We start from the raw sequence: 19,898 nt of genomic DNA on the forward strand, positions 1-19,898 counted from the left end.
TACCAACGCTCTAGAGACAAGGTCCTAAAGGCTGCAAGACAAAAAGGAACTTTGACTTTTAAGGAACAAAAAATTATTGTTTTGTTGGATCTAGCTCCGGAAGTCTTGGAAAAACGACACAAACTCAGGAAAGTCACAGCCAAACTAAATGAGGCAAAAATTTGCTTTAGATGGTCTCCAACATCTGACATTAACGTCTTTAAGAATGGTCTACAGTATTAAGCTTCAGACGGAGTATCTGGTAAAGCGCTGCTCCTTGCAATGGGAATAAAGCTTTCTAAAAGAGAAGAAGATGACCTGATGGCAAATTGAACGTCTACAATCAAACTCTAAGAGAAGTGCTACTTATGTGACATTAAAAGGTTTTTGGTGATCCTGTGCAGTTGTAAACCATTACTTTCTATTTCCTTACAATACAAAGTATTAACTAATAGTATCGTTAGAGTACAAGTTGTTTTGAATGTCTAGATTAAGAATTAGCTACTGATTCCACTAATTCTTATTAAACCTTGAACTGTTATTGGAATCAGGATGTTTAGATTCAAATGTGGTTTCATAAATGTTCTTCTTAATGTTTCTTATATCTATATTTTTAAAAAATCTATTATATAAGGTGTTGAGTCTTTTATAACTTTTGAACAATAGGGGGGGAAGGTGGAACTTTATAACAATCTATAACACAAGTTACAACCCCACCTAGATTTTTATTTTTTGCGGTGTGTATCTAGCTGGAGTGACAAGATTGTACACTCCTTTATATTGGCCTGTAATAGGTCAATCTCCTAGATACAAACCCTTTGGAGGGGGTTTGGATATTTTGCATTTTTTATTTTAAGGGGGGGGGAAGATTCTGGCAACAGTTAAAAAGTTACATTATTGCTTGTTCTTGTAGTTTAGTATTTTTTAGGGTAGTGTAGTGTTAGTAGTGCTTGGAAATTGAAGTTTTGTGCTTTGCTTAGACTTATTGATGCAACAAATTAAAATTTCTACTTGGAATGTTCGAGGCCTAAATAACAAAATAAAACTAAAAAGAGCCTCAAATTTATGGGCTAAGGAAAAAGTTAATATTTTCTGTCTCCAAGAGACCCATATAAAAATTCTGATAAACCAATTTTAAAGACAAAATGGTTCCACCAATAGTTTCAAGCCCCTGGCTCCTCTAAGGCTAGGGGGACTGCTATTTTGATTTCTAAAAATATCCCATTTCAATGTAAGAAAATAGAAGTCGATCCTAAGGGGTGATATATATATTTATACAGGGAGATATACAAGGAGATCCAATTACTATTGCATCAGTCTATGCTCCTAATGATCAAATTTCTTTTTAAAAAACAACACTGAAAAAGCTTTTGAAATTCAAGCAAGGAGAATTAATAATAGGTGCTGACTTAAATTACATTGTTAACCCAAATATTGACAAGACTCATAAAACCCTGTTCCATAAAAAGAAGCATTGGAAAATAACTGAACCTGATAATGTTTTTAATTGTTTTGACCTAGCGGATGTATGGAGAGTAAAAAACCCAGGTAATCGGCAAAATACTTATTATTTCCCAAGACATCAGGGGTATACTCGTATTGATTATCTTTTGGTTTCCAAGGCATTTATTTCTAACATAAATACATCAGAAATTGGTCCATGTATCCTCTCGGACAACTCTTGGGTTACATGTAGGTTAGTTAAACAACAAAATGACGACAGAGGTTTTGTCTGGACTTTGAATAGTCTTTTATTGCAGAATGAGGTCATGTGTGAAGATATCAGAGATAAGATCTTGGAGTATTTCAAGTACAATGCTGACTGTGCAGCTTCACAAACATCTATTTGGGAGGCCTTTAAGGCCTTCGTGAGGGGTCATTTAATATCTTTGGCTTCCTCCTACAAGAAAAACAGACAAAAAGTTATTAGTGACTTGCAATCTAAAATTAAAACTTTAGACTTAAGACATATGAGATTTGGAGGTAAAAAAAGTTTAAACAACTCCAGCAAGCAAGCAAGAAACTGGATCTTTTGGAAACGTCACATGTTCAAAAACAACTTTTATATTTGAAGCAAAAATATATTACCAAAACACCAAAATCTATTAAGATTTAAAAGCCTAGAGTAGCGCAAAAAACATCATCTTAACTGATTTATGCAATCTGAGACGATAAGAACAATATCCAAACAACAACTAAAAACATAGCTGCAGTATTTGCAGAATTTTATTCTACATTATATATGTCAAGTAATCCAGCAAAACCAGATATTCATGAATATTTAAATTCCATTCAATACAATAACAAATTAACACAAGACCATAGGGACATCTTAGAACAACCTGTTACATCAAAGGAACTAAATGAGATTATTTCAACTATGAAAAACAACAAAGCCCCAAATAGAGATGGGTGCCTGGTCGAATATTATAAAATATTTAAATTAGAGATAGGTGAACACCTTTTAAAAACCATAAGTCATGTTTTGCATACAGGCTTCATGCCTGATTCATGGGCGGAAGCGAAGGTGATTGTTATACCAAAGCCTGGCAAAGACTTCTGGCTTCCTATAGACTTATATCTATCTTGAATTCAGATTTTAAAATCTTCTCCTCCATCCTTGTGTCTAGAGTGAACAAAATTATCACGAATTACATACATAAAGATCAAGCCGGCTTCATGCCAGGACGCAACATAACGGATAATATTAGAAAAACTTAAACATTATAGAACACTGTCAAATCAACAAGATTAATTCTGCAATACTGTCAGTCGATGCAGAGAAAGCGTTTGACAGGGTGAAGCCAAATATCTTATAGAATTATTACATCATATGAATTTCGGCCCAAAGTTCCTTCAAGCAGTGCAAGTGATTTATAAGAAACCTAAAGCCCAATTTTCTGTAAATCAGTGTTGTTCATCAGATTTATATTTGCAGAGAGGTACTCACCAGGGATACCCCTTCTCCCCTATACGATTCGCTATTTCTTTGGAACCCTTGGCACACACTATACATGATAATCCTTCAATTAAAGGCATAACTATTCACTCCTATTTATGTAAGATGAGTCTCTTCGCTGATGATGCTATTTTTTACATGCAGGACCCAGTAATCTCATTGAAACCCTTACTCCAACAAATTAACAATTTTGGATGTATATCAGGTTTTTCAATAAATTATTCAAAATCCGAGCTCTTTCCCATATGGTTAACCATTCAAGATCTAGAGGGACTGGCTAGGCAATATTCTTTTAATAAATAAATAAACAGGTCTGTACACACTGGAAATACCTTGGTATTAATATACCTTTGAATTTGGACAATTTATATCAGTGTAACTTTAAGACATTGACACAGAAGGTGAAATCTACATTTCAAGAATGGCAAAAATTACATTTATCTCTCCTAGAAAAAATAGATCTCTTTAAAACAATGATTTTGCCCAAATTTCTTTTTTTATTCCAAAATTTACCAATTGAGGTTCCGATTAAAGACTTGAAGGATTGGAATACTAGTTTATTAACATTTCTTTGGAATAATAAAAAAGCCAGATTAAAGTTGCTCTTACTTAATAAACCTACCGCAAAGGGAGGTCTGGCCTTACCATCTCTATTTAAATATTATGAGGTGGCTCTATTTAAAGCTATAATTTATTTTGCTGACCCTCAATGTGAAAAAACTTGGACACAATTAGAAAGTAATTTGTTGCTTCCTAAAAACATGCATGAAGTAATTTGGAACGCTCCCAAAGATAGGCCTAAATTAAAATATTTTTACAGATTTTTACACCATACATTAAAAATCTGGGAGAAATATAGATATATACTTACCCCAGAAGTATCCCCCATTGCAGCATTTCTGGGCCAACATTGGTTTCTTCCTGGTAGAGTACAGTCAGATTATGTCAATCTAAGAGCAAAAAATATCTTTAGATTAAGTGACATTTTGGTGAAAGGTGAAATAGCAACCATACAACAACTACAGAATAAATATGCTATTGAAATAAATTGGTTACAATATTAACAAATTAAACATATGTATACAGAAATAGTTAAATCTTCAGATCTATCTCGATCATTAAATCATTTTGAGAAACTAATACTAAGATCTAGTAATAACACCAAAGGTGCTATTTCTATTATATATACAATGCTTAATGATAAAACTTGGGCACTCAGGTCTTCTCCGCAACTAGCCTGGGAAAAAGACCTTAATGGTCCATTTGATGACAAAATATGGACTCAAATGTGGAAATCATTTCATATGACTACTAACAATATGCTGATAAAGATGCAATCTTTTAAGATATACTCACGTTGGTACTTAACACCTTCCCGATTATTTCACTGTAAGTTTAGACCTTCTCCGGTATGTTGGAAGGGTTGTGGTTTGAAAGGATCATTTCTGCATTGTTGGTGGTCATGTCAAGCTGTGAATCAATTTTGGTCAATTGTTGTAGCAGAAATTTCAAAAATAATAGGCCATGATCTTCCATTTACGCCTGAAGCAATTCTCCTTAACATTTGGACGGATTTCCCGATTATTTCACTGTAAGTTTAAACCTTCTCCGGTATGTTGGAAGGGTTGTGGTTTGAAAGGATCATTTCTGCATTGTTGGTGGTCATGTCAAGCTGTGAATCAATTTTGGTCAATTGTTGTAGCAGAAATTTCAAAAATAATAGGCCATGATCTTCCATTTACGCCTGAAGCAATTCTCCTTAACATTTGGATGGATTTACTTTTGACTAAAGAAAAAAGAGAGTTGACTACTATTTTATTATCAGCAGCAGAATCTCTAATAGCCCAAAACTGGAACCAAGTTAAAGTTCCTTCTTTAAAACAATGGGTTATGAAGTGCTGGGATTTAGCAGCAGCAGATAAAATTGCGACGCAACTGTCAGTGGCCTATTCCCCTACATTATCAAACAAGTTTTTAGAAAGATGGTTTTCTTACTTTGACTATGTAACCATTGCTCCTAATCTACTATATAAGTGGCCAGATAGATATTTACAGTATGTATTTTATTGAAGTTTGGGGTTTGAAAGTTGTAAGTATTTTTTTGCTTAGAAAAAGAATGTACATGCTTATTTCTGTCTGGTTGATAGAATGCACTATATAAACAAAATGTCTTCTAAGGCTGAGCATAAAGGGCAGATCCATATTCTGTAATACACTTTGAAAGTTATGAAAAAAATATTATTTTTTGCATTTTGTATTTGAACTTTATGAAGAAAAATTTAAAAATATGCAAAAATATAATTTTTGAAGACAAAATTCTATAGGCTAATTATAAAAGATGCTTTACGATCGTCACATTGTATCTTTAGTGTATGAAGCCAGGAAGCACTTTATATTGACCAGCTGAATTTAGAAAGGTGAATGCATATTGAGAAGATGGTGAAATCAGATTGTAAATTAAAAGGGTGCATACTGCAGAACATTTTAAATTGATGCAGTGGGACTTATTCCTTTTACAACAGCAATGAGGTAGAAGCACACAGAATCCTGATTGGCTGCTATTGGTGTTTCCTTTTCCAGGCTTATGGTGGGGCCTATGATGTGATGAGTTCAAAGCACTTAAGAGGAGATGCAAATTATGCCTGGCCAACAGCAGAGGTAGCGGTGATGGGGGCGAAGGTAAGTTGGAGGCAGCATTCACTTTGAGTGCCTAGGAATCACAACTGGACATCTCCCCCCTGCTTTTGTCACTTTGGATTCACTTTATAGTTCAGACAGTAAGCTAACCCACATTCCAAAGCCTTCAAAAAGATGTTTCACTTGTTTAATATCCTTGTGCTTTCTTCTTCAGGGAGCCGTCCAGATCATTTTCAGAGGAAAGGAGAAAAATGCAGAAGCAGAATATGTGGAAAAGTTTGCAAATCCTTTCCCTGCAGCAACCAAAGGTATGGTTGCTTCAAGTTTCTACTAATGCCTTTTATTAACCACAGTTCATTTTGGTTCCAAAAAATTATTTCTATATGGTCTGTTCTACTTTTTCAAAAGCAGGAGGCACTGATTTTCCCAACTTGCAAAGGCTTAAGTGCAGTTTCATTAAGAAGAAACTGAGAAACATAGGTTGCTATAGAAGACTTACCACAAACATTTTTAGATAGTAGTGTTAGACTATGGTGCCTAATGTCAATCTGCAGACACTTCTGGAATTTTGAGGAAATGCATGTCATGGGAAGGGAATGTGCTTAACTGAAGTTATTTCTTCTTGATGAGGCTGGTTATCCAAAGATGGTCAATGTCAGTTTTCTGCTTTGTTAAGTCTCAGCATTTAAATGAAGAATTACATTATTTAGGAGGAGAGGATATGCGGGCAATATAATCCTGCCATTGCCAGTCCATATTACTGGAAAGCTCTAATTTCCAGAAGAAGAGGGAGCAGATGAGAGGCTTAAATGCTAAGGTCGATCTGTTAAAACAGCCAGAGGCAGCTGGCCTAGAAGGCTAATTTGCAGGTTTCTAAGTCTGACTGCTTCAATGAACAGTGCTGCTTGGGAAGTAATATTTATTTATTTATTTATTGAATTTATCAACCACCCTCCCCAGTGGAACCAGGCTCAGGGAGGTGTACAACATGATCATATAATTTATCATCGTCATCATCATCATCAATTGGATTTTTGACTGCCCTTCTCAATAGCCAGTCTTAGGGTGATTTACATCAAAGTACCCATAGAAAACAGTTAAAACCAGCATAAAACAGTCAAGCATCAAATTCCCTAAAAAACGATGGCGTCAAAATCCTTCTCTGAGTCCCAGTGATGCTGCTATCTTTCAGGGGTGTGTGGAAGTGCCAAGTTGACCCGCTGCTGTCATCAACCAAATGCCTGGTGGAACATCTCTGCCTTGCAGGCCCTGTGGAAAGATAGTTAATCCCGCAAGGCCTGGATGGAATTTGGCAGAGAGTTCCATCAGGTTGGGCCTAGGGCGGAAAAAGACATCAAGTAAAACAGATTAAAACTAAGTAAAATACTAAAAACACAGCATTCTAAGGATAGTGCTAAAACCCCTACCATGCCACTGTCTCGTGGGGAAAGGGCTGGGAGGTTGGAGTGCCAAGACAGGACTCTCGCTGGTTTCCTGCTTCTAATGTATTTGAAAAAAGTTTTATTGATGGTCTTTGTTTTTTGCTATATGCTCCTCATATTCCCTTTTTGCCTGCCTGATCAGACTTGCATTTTATTTGCCACAGCCTGTGTTCCCTTTTATCAACCTCACTGAGACTAGCTTTCCACCACTTAAAGGAATCCTTCTTACCTTTTACAGCTTCCATTACTTTGTTTGTTAACCATGCAGGACTTTTTCTATACCTATTTGTGCCTTTCCTAACCTCCAGTATATAACCTTGGAGGTTTTACCTAGGACTGCAATCTGCTTCACATGTGAAAGAGCCCCTCAATATCCATCTCCTTGGTCAATGCAAGGATTCCTTGGCCAGACCTTCTTTCCTGTTGGGTCTGGTGCCTTCCTGTCTTTGGGACTGATAACTATTTTCATCCCAATAGCAGAGAACTTTTAGGATTTTTTCTTTGAGTCCTAATCACAGTTGCCAGTCTGGTGTAGTTCTTAGAATGTTGGAATAGGATCTGGGAGAGCCAGGTTTAAATCCTCACTCTGCCATGGAAGCTCACTGGGGTTACCTTGGGCCACTCAAGATGGATAGCCGTGTTAGTCTGTCTGTAGCAGTAGAAAAGAGCAAGATTCCAGTAGCACCCTAAAGACTAACAACATTTTTGGCAGGGTATGAGCTTTTATGAGTCACTGCTCACTTCTTCAGTCACATGCTCTCAACGTAACCTAGTAAACACAGTGGTTGTGAGGATAAACAGAAGAGAGAAGAACAATATAAGCTGCTTTGGATCCCCGTTAGGGAGTAAGGTAGAGTATAAATGAAGCAAAAAATAAAATGATCATAACTCAGAATCTGGGGGTAGAATCTTAGCAGAGTATGCAGACCAGGCAAGGGGGACTGCCTGCATCATGGTAATATCTGGGTCCTTACATTGCCTCTGTACAACATATCTTGGGTTGTAATGTGTTCCCATATAGTGTGTATTCCTCTCTCCCTTCCTGCTTATGGTAGAGCTGCGATAGTTTAAAGAGTGGGCCTTCTCACCAAAATTACAGTATTCTCCCCCCAGGGATATTCGTTTGTCTCCATTGCCTTTGCTCAGTGGGTGAAGACTTGTTTCATCTGGCTTTCCCTCAGTGATTCCTCCTACCAGCTTTGTGTTTTAATTTGCTGCCCTCTTATCTATGTATTTTAGCTCTGTTTTAATTGGCTTTATGGTATATCTTATTATGCTGTTTAAATTGTTTGTGGCCCTGACGAGGCAGGATGTAATCATTGTTAAAAAAAATACAAACAGCTGTTGTGTGTGCTAACATAGCAGCATAGCAAGAGTTCTGTGAGTGGAAAGGTCCTTATGTTGGGGGAGCATGTAAAAGTGAAGCCATTGCCTGTTAAATAGCATGTTTCAGAGTGTATTTTGAAGTTTAGATACCAGAAAAATGAAGATAAAGAGGACAAAATGTTCACATGCTAATTAAGTATGTACATCTTAACACTGAAATTTCGTGTTCAGATTTCAATAACCAAGACTCTTTTTTCTCCTTTGCTAATTATAAAGGGATCATAGTTATCTTAGTAAAAAGCATGCTATTTAGCAGACAATGGCTTCACTTTACAGTCACTGGAATAGATCTTGAGGCCTCAGACAAGCTTTCTGAATTCCTAGGTATATAAAGACCGAGTTCATTTTAGCTATTCCTCACTTCTTTTAGAACAGTTTACAAAAACAATAAATTTGGTCTAATTAGAAGGCTAATGTGCATCAGATGGAGTTTGGTATTAGCCCTGCTGCTTATTTCCATGCTTAGCAGTAGAAAATAATCATTTCCTCTTAATATGTTTAACAGGTTTTGTTGATGACATCATCCAGCCTTCTACTACTCGACTTCGCATCTGCCGTGATTTAGAAGTGCTAGCAAGCAAAAGACAATCCAACCCTTGGAAGAAGCATGCTAACATGCCACTCTGAATCAATTCAGAGTGCTAAGACTATAGGGAAAATCAGTAGAGCCTGCTCAATGGAGATGTAACTTCAGTTTCTCTGGAATTTTCACAACCTTGGATAACATTTAGTGATACTTTGAAATGGAAAACATGTAGAAATGTCTTCATGATGCTCAGGATATGATATCCTACTTCAATTTCTGAGAATACTACAAAATAAAATTCACACATGTAAAATAACCATTTTGCAAGAAAGTAGATGTTGGATCCCCAAGCATCGAGAATAAATCCACGTTTTCAAGAAAAGCAAAATTTATTTCAAAGCGTTGAAGACATACTCAAACACGTTCTTTGTTAGAACTGGGGATACACAGTTAGGTCAAGCATAATAAAGGAACTTCAAATAGATACAGATCCAATGAATAACTTTCCCGCTGGCGGGCTAATGAAACGGTTGCGCGCCCAGGCCATGGGAACCAGGCAGAACATCAGACAAAACACAGGTGCACTATTCATGGGAAAAGCAATAGCCAAGCATTACAGCACCTTCTCCCCCACACAACCTCCAGCAGTTATCTTTTGCATTCCAACGCAGGAGCAGGATGATAGAAACCAAGCTGGGTGCAAGAGGGAAAGATATGTACACAGAGGTCACAAAACACATAATGGCAGCTTGCTGACATACTGCCCCCCTTAAAATACACTTACAACCCTCCTCCCGGGCCGGGCGGGAGATCTCCCGGGCTGGGCGGGAGACCTCCCGGTTGGTCCGGGAACCTCTTGTGGAAACTACGGATCAGGTAAGGGGCCCGAATATCCCCTTCTTCCACCCATTCGCGGTGCTGGGGACCGAAATCAACCCATTCGATAAGGTACCAGAGTTTACCACGTTTCAATTTACAATCAAGGATATCAGCGATCTCAAAATGTTCATCCCCTTCCAAAATGACAGGTGGAGGAGGAGTAACTGCTGGTCTCCAGGGAGACGGGCCAGGATCCTTCTTCAACAGGCTCATGTGAAAAACAGAATGCAGAGCACGTAAATTCTTAGGCAAAACAACATCAACCGCCACATCATTTATGACTTTACGCACTTTGAATGGACCTATGAACTTCCACCCCAATTTCCTGCTAGGCCGCAGCATCTTAATGTTCTTGGTCGAGACATACACAAGATCCCCAGGTTTCAGATCAAACCCCACCACCCTACCCTTGTCTGCCTGGGTCTTGTAAGCAGCCTTGGCTGCGTCAAGTGTTTGGCATAACAGAGGCCATGCTTTTTGCAAGGACATACACCAGGTATCAGCATCCCCCACAGGACGTTGGCCCATCCCCTCCAAGAAAGGGAGGGGGGGGCTGTCGTAACCAGAAACAGCTTTATAAGGAGACATGCCCGTGGAGCTATGGACAGTATTGTTATAACAATATTCAGCAAGAGGCAATAAGTCACACCAATCATTCTGTTGATAATTAGTAAAACAACGAAGATATTGCTCCAGGGTCTGATTAACTCGTTCCGTTTGTCCGTCAGTCTCGGGATGATACGCGCTGCTGAGTCCTTGTTCCACCCCTAAAATGGAAAGAAGTTCCCTCCAAAATTTAGAAACAAATTGGGTCCCCCTGTCAGAAATTAATTTAGCAGGTAATTGATGAATTTTCACCACGTGAGACATAAACGATTTCGCCAACCTCTGAGCTGTAGGCAAGGAAGGAAAAGGCACAAAATGAGCTTGCTTAGAAAATAAATCAACAACCACCCAAATAACAGTGTTCCCTTTGCTCGCAGGGAGGTCAGTAATAAAGTCCATGGACACCACTTCCCACGGTCTCGATGGGGTAGGGAGTGGCTGCAGAAGACCAGGAGGCTTGCCCACTCTGGGTTTAGTCAAGGCACAGGTTTGGCAGGACCGAACAAAAGTCAAGAGGTCTTTGCGCATCTGTGGCCACCAGAACTGTCTGCGGATGAGTTGCAGAGATTTAACAAAACTCCAATGCCCTGCCAGTTTCGAACCGTGAGCAGACTCCATCACCTCCCTCCTCATTGAAATAGGCACATACAGTTTGTCTCCAGAATAAATCAGACCTTCAGGGCTACGGACACAATCTGGCAACGCTTTCAGGGAGGCATCATCATCAGCAGTAAAAGCAGACATATATTTCTGGACCCAGCCCCCCCCCCCCATTGATTCTGGGTGTGGGAGGGATCTCATCAGCCCTAGAGTGTTAGTTGCACTGGAAGCGGGGATAGTCCCCTTGAAGTCCCCCATCATTTTTACTCAGATGGATGGGGCACCCATGGAACCTTGTACGCACGAGACTATGGCTTTGCGGTTGGGGGCGGGAGATCATTGGGAATCCAGGTCCTTCATTGTCACCCCTAAATCGCAGTTCGACTTAGTACTGGGGAGTCCCTGGTTGTTTACCCATGACCCTTACATCTTGTGGGAAGAAGGGGTTGTCAAATTTGTGTCGGCTAAGTGTGTGGATCACTGCTGGGTGGATTCGTGGGGGGACCAGCCGACCACACAGTTCCCCTGCGGCACTTTGCAACCGGAAGAGTTAGCTTCTTTGCCTCGAGAGTATAGAGACTTGGCAAAGGTGTTTGGCGAAGAGGAAGCTAACGAATTGCCCCCTCATCGCTCGACTGACTGTGCTATTGAACTTTTGCCTGACTGTAAATTACCCAAAGGTAAAATTTATGCGATGGGGCCGGCTGAAAAAGTCGAACTGCGGAACTTTATTGATAAAAACCTAGCCCGAGGTTTCATTCGCCCGGCTTCCTCCCCTTTCGCCGCGCCTGTACTTTTCCGAAAGAAGAAGGACGGGGGGCTTAGGTTGTGCACTGACTATAGGGGTTTGAACGCTGTTTCTTTGTCCAATGCTTACCCCCTCCCATTAATTAAGGACTTGGTAGCTGAGGCCACCAAGGGCAAGATCTTCTCGAAACTTGACCTCCGGGATGCATATTTCCGTGTGCGCATCCGGGAGGGGGATGAAAGTAAGACTGCATTTAATACCCCTTTGGGGCAGTTTGAGTACCTCGTTATGCCCTTCGGCCTTCAAGGGGCTCCGGGGGTCTTCATGAACCTAATCAATGAGGTCCTACATGAGTTTCTATTCAAAGGAGTGGTCCTTTACCTTGATGATGTGTTGCTGTACTCTCAGGACCTCCAGTCGCATATTAAATTGGTGCGCCAGGTCCTTAAGCGACTTTATGAACACCACTTGTTTGCTAAGCTGTCAAAATGTGAATTCCACAAGACATGCATTGACTTTTTGGGATACCGCATCTCTGGGGGGAAGGTTGAAATGGACCCTGCTAAAATTCAGGCTGTACTTGACTGGGAGCCCCCCAGGACCCGCAAACAATTGCAAATGTTCCTCGGATTTGCCAATTTTTACAGAAATTTCATCCAGAATTTCGCGCAAATTGCCCTTCCCCTGACTGAGTTGCTAAAGACCAAAGGGAAGGGTTTTGATGCTACGAAACCTGGCGCCCCGCTTAAATGGTCCCCTGCTTGCGCAGAGGCTTTTGAGAAACTTAAACTGATGTTCACCTCCGAGCCGGTGCTGGCGCGCCCTGATGAATCTAAGAAGTTTATTGTCCAAACTGATGCCTCGGATGTGGCTATGGGGGCCGCTATTTTGCAAGAAGGGGAAGATGGTCGGTTACATCCCCTGGCGTTTGTGTCCAAAAAGTTTTCTGATGCCGAACGAAACTGGGGGATTTGGGAAAAGGAAGCGTCAGCGATCCGGCTGGCTCTCTCCACTTGGAGGCAGTGGCTGGAGGGGGCGCAACTGCCGTTTGAAGTCTGGACTGATCATAAGAATCTGGAGATGCTGAAATCCCCTCGTTCTCTCAACGCTAAGCAACTTCGTTGGGCGGACTTCTTCGCTAAGTTTCGATTCACACTTCGTCATTTCCCGGGGGCGGCTAATTCCCTGGCTGACGCGCTTTCACGCCTCCCACAACATGACAGTCAGCGTGAGATCATCATGGACTCTGTTTTTTCCCCCTCCCATCTGGGGGGGGCCGTAGTCACCCGGGCGCAGGCGCGAACGATTCCACACTCTGATGAGACTTCGCCTTCCCTGTTCCCTGTGGGAGGGGGGGCCTGGGTCCAGAAATATCTTTCTGCTTTTACTGCTGAGGATGATGCCTCCCTTAAGACATTACCTGATTGTGTCCGTAGCCCTGAAGGTCTGATTTATTCTGGAGACAAATTGTATGTGCCTATTTCGATGAGGAGGGAGGTGATGGAATCTGCTCACGGTTCGAAACTGGCAGGGCATTGGAGTTTCGTTAAATCTTTGCAACTCATCCGCAGGCAATTCTGGTGGCCACAAATGCGCAAAGACCTCTTATTGTTTGTTAGGTCTTGCCAAACCTGTGCCTTAACTAAACCCAGGATGGGCAAGCCTCCTGGTTTACTGCAGCCACTCCCTACTCCGTCGAGACCATGGGAAGTGGTGTCCATGGACTTTATTACTGACCTCCCTGCGAGCAAAGGGAACACTGTTATTTGGGTGGTTGTTGATTTGTTTTCTAAGCAAGCTCATTTTGTGCCTTTTCCTTCCTTGCCTACAGCTCAGAGGTTGGCGAAATCGTTTATGTCCCACGTGGTGAAAATTCATCAATTACCTGCTAAGTTAATTTCTGACAGGGGGACCCAATTTGTTTCTAAATTTTGGAGGGAACTTCTTTCCATTTTAGGGGTGGAACAAGGGCTCAGCAGCGCGTATCATCCTGAGACTGACGGACAAACAGAACGAGTTAATCAGACCCTGGAGCAATATCTTCGTTGTTTTACTAATTATCAACAGAATGATTGGTGTGAATTATTGCCTCTTGCTGAATATTGTTATAACAATACGGTCCATAGCTCCACAGGCATGTCTCCTTATAAAGCTGTATCTGGTTACGACAGTCCCCCCCTCCCTTTCTTGGAGGGGATGGGCCAACGTCCTGTGGGGGATGCTGATACATGGTGTATGTCCTTGCAAAAAGCATGGCCGCTGCTATGCCAAACACTTGACGCAGCCAAGGCTGCTTACAAGACCCAGGCAGACAAGGGTAGGGTGGTGGGGTTTGATCTGAAACCTGGGGATCTTGTGTATGTATCGACCAAGAACATCAAGATGCTGCGACCTAGCAGGAAGTTGGGGTGGAAGTTCATTGGTCCATTCAAAGTGCGTAAAGTCATAAATGATGTGGCGGTTGATGTTGTTTTGCCTAAGAATTTACGTGCCTTGCATTCTGTCTTTCACATGAGTCTATTGAAGAAGGATCCTGGACCGTCTCCTTGGAGACCAGAGACTACTCCTCCTCCGCCTGTCATATTGGAAGGGGATGAACATTTTGAAATAGCTGATATCCTTGATTGTAAAGTGAAACGTGGTAAACTCTGGTACCTTATCGAATGGGTTGATTTCGGTCCCCAGCACCGCGAATGGGTGGAAGAAGGGGATATTCGGGCCCCTTACCTGATCCGTAGTTTCCACAAGAGGTTCCCGGACAAACCGGGAGGTCTCCCGCCCAGCCCGGGAGATCTCCCGCCCGACCCGGGAGGTGTGTTGTAAGTGTATTTTAAGGGGGGCAGTATGTCAGCAAGCTGCCATTCTGTTTTCTGTGACCTCTGTGTACATATCCTTTCCCTGTTGCACCCGGCTTGTTTTCTATCATCCTGCTCCTGCGTTGGAATGCACAAGATAACTGCTGGAGGTTGTGTGGGGGAGAAGATGCTGTAATGCTTGCCTATTGATTTTCCCAGGACTACTGCACCTGTGTTTTGTCTGATGTTCTGCCTGGTTCTCATGTACTGGGCGCGCAACCGTTTCCTTAGCCCGCCAGCGGGAAAGTTATTCATTGGATCTGTATCTGTTTGAATTTCCTTTATTATGCTCGCCCTAACTGTGTATCCCCAGTTCTAACAAAGAACGTGTTTGAGTATGTCTTCAACGCTTTGAAATAAATTTTGCTTTTCTTGAAAACGTGGATTTATTCTCGATGCTTGGGGATCCAACATATTGTTAGAACTGGGGATACACAGTTAGGTCAAGCATAATAAAGGAACTTCAAATAGATACAGATCCAATGAATAACTTTCCCGCTGGCGGGCTAATGAAACGGTTGCGCGCCCAGGCCATGGGAACCAGGCAGAACATCAGACAAAACACAGGTGCACTATTCATGGGAAAAGCAATAGCCAAGCATTACAGCACCTTCTCCCCCACACAACCTCCAGCAGTTATCTTTTGCATTCCAACGCAGGAGCAGGATGATAGAAACCAAGCTGGGTGCAAGAGGGAAAGATATGTACACAGAGGTCACAAAACACATAATGGCAGCTTGCTGACAGTAGATATAAAAATAAAATATTTTAAAATGAAGTATATCTTCGGGGAGATTGTTAAACAGTAATGCAATTTACAGAGCATGAAAGCAGTAAAAGAGAGTACATAACATAAGAAGAGCCCTGCTGGATCAGACCAGTAGTCTATCAGGTCCAGCATCCTGTCGCACCCACTGGCCAACCAGTTCCTCTGGACAGCCAACCACAGGGCATAGAGGCCAAAGCATTCCCCTGGTGTTGCTTCTTGGCTCTGGGATTGAGGATTAGTGCCTCTGATAGATTTATCCTCCATGAATTGATCTAATCCCCTTTTAAAGCTATTTATTCCTGTGGCCATCACTACATCCTCTGGCAGCAAATTCCACATTTTAATCACTCTCTATAAAGTAGCATTTCCTTTTGTCCATTCTAAACCCACTGCCCATCAGTTTCATTGGATGCCCTCAAATCCTAGCATTTTGGTAGAGGGATAAAAATTTCTCTTTGTCAAGTCTCTCCACCCCATGCATAATTTTATAAACAACTTTTGTATCCCCCCTTAGTTGTCTCTTTCCTTTGGACTTTTTTGTATTTTGTGTGTGTGTGTCTGCGCCTGGAAGTCACATTGTCCTCTGGTGGCTGACCCCTACCGGAGGCCTGGAGAATATTCAGAGAGGCTTGGTATTCCAAGGAAGTCTCCCATCCAAGTACTAACCACAGTCAACGCTGCTTAGCTTCTGAGATCTGACAAGGTCAGGATTGCCTGGGCTATTCAGGTTGGGGCAATTGTCTCTTTTCTAAACTAGACTCTTCATATGGAAGGTGCTCCAACCCCCTTATCATCTTGGTTGCCCTCATGTGTACTTTTTCCAGCTCTACAGTGTCCTTTTTGAGATATGGTGACCAGAACTGTACTCAGTATTCCAAATGAGGCTGAACCATAGATCTATACAGGGCATTATAATATTTCCCATTTTATTCTCAATCCATTTCCAATGCCTTTTTCATTGCTACAGCACACTGGGTTGACATTTTTATTGAGCTATCCACTATGATCCCAGGATCTTTTCCCCTCTGTGTCTCAGCAAGTTGAGACCCCATTAGCCTATACTTGAAGTTGGGATTTTTTTTGTCTCAGTGTGCATCACTTTACACTTACCAACACTGAACTTCATTTGCCACATTGCTACCCACTCACCCAGTTTGTGGAGGTCCTCTTGGAGCTCTTCACAGCCAGCCTTGGTTTTCACCATCCTGAATAATTTTGTGTCATCTGCAAACTTGGCTACTATACTACTCACTCCCAATTCCAGATCATTTAGAAATAAATTAAATAGTACTGGCCCCAATACTGATTTCTGTGGGACCCCACTGCTTAATTCCCTCCATCGTGAGAACTGTCCATTGATTCCTACTGTTTGCTTCCTGTCATTTAACCAGTTTTTCATCCACAAGAGAATCTGTCTTCTCATCTCATAACTGCTAAGTTTATTTAGTAGTCATTGGTAAGGTACCTTGTCAAAAGCCTTTTGAAAGTCCAGGTGTATAATGTCTACCAGGTCACTGTTGTCTACATACTTGTTCACTTTCTCAAAGAACAGCAAAAGTTCGATGAGGCAGGACTTCCTTTTGTAGAAGTCATGCTGATTTTCCCTCAGACTTTGGCCCTCTATGTGCCTAGCAATTCTATCTCTGAGTACAGCTTCTACTAATTTGCCTGGGACAGACGTTAGGCTGTTTTGTTGTTGTTCAGTCGCATAGTCCGACTCTTCGCGACCCCATGGACAAGATCTTGCCAGGCCCTCCTGTTTTCCGCCGTCCTCTGACGTTTGCTCAATTTCATGTTCGTTGTCTAACCATCTCATCCTTTGCCGTCCCGGTCTTCTTTGACCTTCAATCTTTCCCAGCATCAGGGTCTTCTCCAGTGAGTGCTCCCTTCTCATTTGGTGGCCAAAGTATTTGAGCTTCAGTTTCATTATCTGGCCTTCCAGGGAACAGTCAGGGTTGATTTCTTTTAGGATTGACTGATTTGATCATCTTGCAGTTCAAGGGACTCTCAAGAGTCTTCTCCAGGACCATAGTTCAAAAGAATCTATTCTTCGGCGCTCGGCCTTCCTTATAGTCCGACTCTCGCAGCCATACATGACTACAGGGAATACCATTGCTCTGACCATGCGGACTTTTGTTGGCAGGGAGATGTCTCTACTTTTTATCATGCTGTTTAGGTTCGCCATCGCTTTCCTCCCAAGGAGCAGGCGTCTTTTAATTTCATGGCTGCTGTCACAGTCTGCGGTGATCTGGGATCCCAGGAATGTGAAGTCTGTCACTACTTCCACGACTTCCCCTTCTATTTGCCAAGGAGTGATGGGGCCGGATGCCATGATCTTAGTTTTTTTGATGTTGAGCTTCAAGCCCACTTTTGCGCTCTCCTCTTTTACTCTGAGCAAGAAGCTCTTTAGGTTCTCTTCAATTTCTGCCATTAGAGTGGTATCGTCTGCATATCTGAGCAATTTTAATTCTCGCTTGTGATTCATCCAGGCCAGCATTTCGCATGATGTACTCTGCATATATATTAAATAAGCAAGGTGACAATATACATCCTTGTCGTACTCCTTTTCCTATGCTAAACCAATCAGTTGTTCCATATCCGGTTCTAACTGTCGCTTCTTGACCCTTATACAGGTTTCTCAAGAGACATGTGAGGTGGTCTGGTACTCCCATCTCTTTAAGGACCTGCCATAGTTTGTTGTGATCCACACAGTCAAAGGCTTTAGCATAGTCAATGACTGAGTATGTTAGGCTGACTGGTTTGTAATTTCCTGGTTCCCCTTTGGATCCCTTTTTAAAAATCAGTGTCACATTTTCTGTTCTTCAGTCTTCTGGTACATTGGCTGAATATTACATAGACAGGCTAGTAGATCAACTATCTCACATCTGAGTTCCTTTAGAACTCTTGAGTGTATGCCATCAGGACCTGGAGACTTATCATATTTTAATTTCCCCAGTAGTTCTAGAGCTTAATCTCTGGTCACCTCAAATTGGCTCAGTTATTGAGATTCTTTCCTGAAATAAAGGGCTGTTGCATGGGTATGTGCCACACACTTTCCACAGTGAACACAGAAGCAAAAAGATCACTGAGCATCTCTGCTGTCTCCCCATCTTCATTTAGCAATTCCTTTATTCCTTTGTCATCCAAAGGCCCCACTGCTTCTCTGGCTGGTTTCCTGATCCGGATAGATTTTTAAAAATGTTTATCGTTTGTTTTGATGCTTTTAGCAACCTGGTCCTCAAAATCTCTTTTTACATGCTTATTGATTTACATGTCTTTTGGAGAAGGAGAGGAGATTAGATTTATACCCCACCCTTCACTACCCAAAGGAGTCTCAGAGTGATTTACAATCCCTTCCCCTCCCCACAACAGACACCATGTCAGGTAGGTGGGGCTGTGAGAGCTCTTTTGAGAACTGCCCTTGAGAGAACAACTCTGAAATAACTTATGACTGATCCAAGCTCACACCAGCAGCTACTTGTGGAGGAGTGGGGAATCAAACCCAGTTCTCCCAGATTAGAGTCCGCACTCTTAACCACTACACCAAACTGGCTACAGCCTGTGGACCCTCCGATTCATTGGGGCAGACCATCCACTTTTAAAAAGAAGCCTCTTTACTTTTTATAGCTTCCTTGACTTTTATTTGTGAACCATGCAGGCCTTCTTTTAGACTTGGCAGTGCCTTTCCTAACCTGTGGAATGCATTCTATTTGGGCCTCAGTTAGTGTGGTTTTAAGTAGCTTACAAGCATCCTCTAGGGATCTGACTCTTGCATTTCCCCTTCCCCTTCCTTTTTACTTATTCCCCTCATTTTTGTAAAGTTCCCTCTTTTGAAATCAAATGTTAGTTTTGGACTTCAGGGGTAACTTTCCATTGACCTGAATGCTGAACTTAAAAGCACTGTGGTCACTGTTCCCAATTAGTGTAACAACCTCTACATCTCTCACCAGGTCTTGAGACCACTCAGAACCAAGTTCAAGATCACTACCTTCTGGTTGGCTCTGTAACCAACTCTTCCAGTGCACAGTCATTTATGATGTCTAGGAATCTGTTCTTCAGCATGACTTGAACACGTTTACCCAGTCAATGCGACTATAGTTGAAGTCTCCCAATCCCAGTACAATAACATTAACTGCTTTAATCACCTCCCTTATTTCCTTCTCCATCTCAAGATCAGCCTCAAGGGTTTGATCAGGTAGGTGATAGTACATCCCCACCTTTAAGTAAACTTTAGGGCCCAGTATTTCCACCCATATTGCTTTTGTTGGGGAGTTAATTCCCATTTTCTCTCATTTGATTCTATGCCCTCTTTGATGTACAACACAACACCATCACCATCCTGTTCCTCCATTGTGCTATAGAGCTTATATCCAGGAATGACTGTATCCCATAGAGTTTTCCTATTCCACTATGTTTCTGAGATAGTTAATATATCTAAGTTGTCATTGAATGCCAAGCACTCCAGCTCCCCCCCATCTTGGCTCAGAGACTTCTAGCATTGGCATAAAGACA

At 41.7% G+C, this 19,898-nt stretch overlaps 1 protein-coding gene across 1 annotated transcript in view; it reads left to right on the top strand.

Annotated features, from left to right (window-relative positions):
• The window catches only part of PCCB (propionyl-CoA carboxylase beta subunit), a 49,151-nt gene extending 39,885 nt beyond the window's left edge, over positions 1–9,266 (top strand). The window contains exons 13-15 of the mRNA XM_015426807.1: positions 5,519–5,617; positions 5,790–5,883; positions 8,909–9,266. Coding sequence (XP_015282293.1) covers positions 5,519–5,617; positions 5,790–5,883; positions 8,909–9,030 — 315 coding nt within the window. The 3' untranslated portion in view covers positions 9,031–9,266. The remainder of the gene's footprint in view (positions 1–5,518; positions 5,618–5,789; positions 5,884–8,908) is intronic.
• The last annotated feature ends 10,632 nt before the right edge of the window (positions 9,267–19,898 follow it).

This window comes from Gekko japonicus, unplaced genomic scaffold (assembly GCF_001447785.1).
Source record: "Gekko japonicus isolate JY-2015 unplaced genomic scaffold, Gekko_japonicus_V1.1 scaffold14, whole genome shotgun sequence".
NCBI classification, from domain to species: Eukaryota; Metazoa; Chordata; class Lepidosauria; order Squamata; family Gekkonidae; genus Gekko; species Gekko japonicus.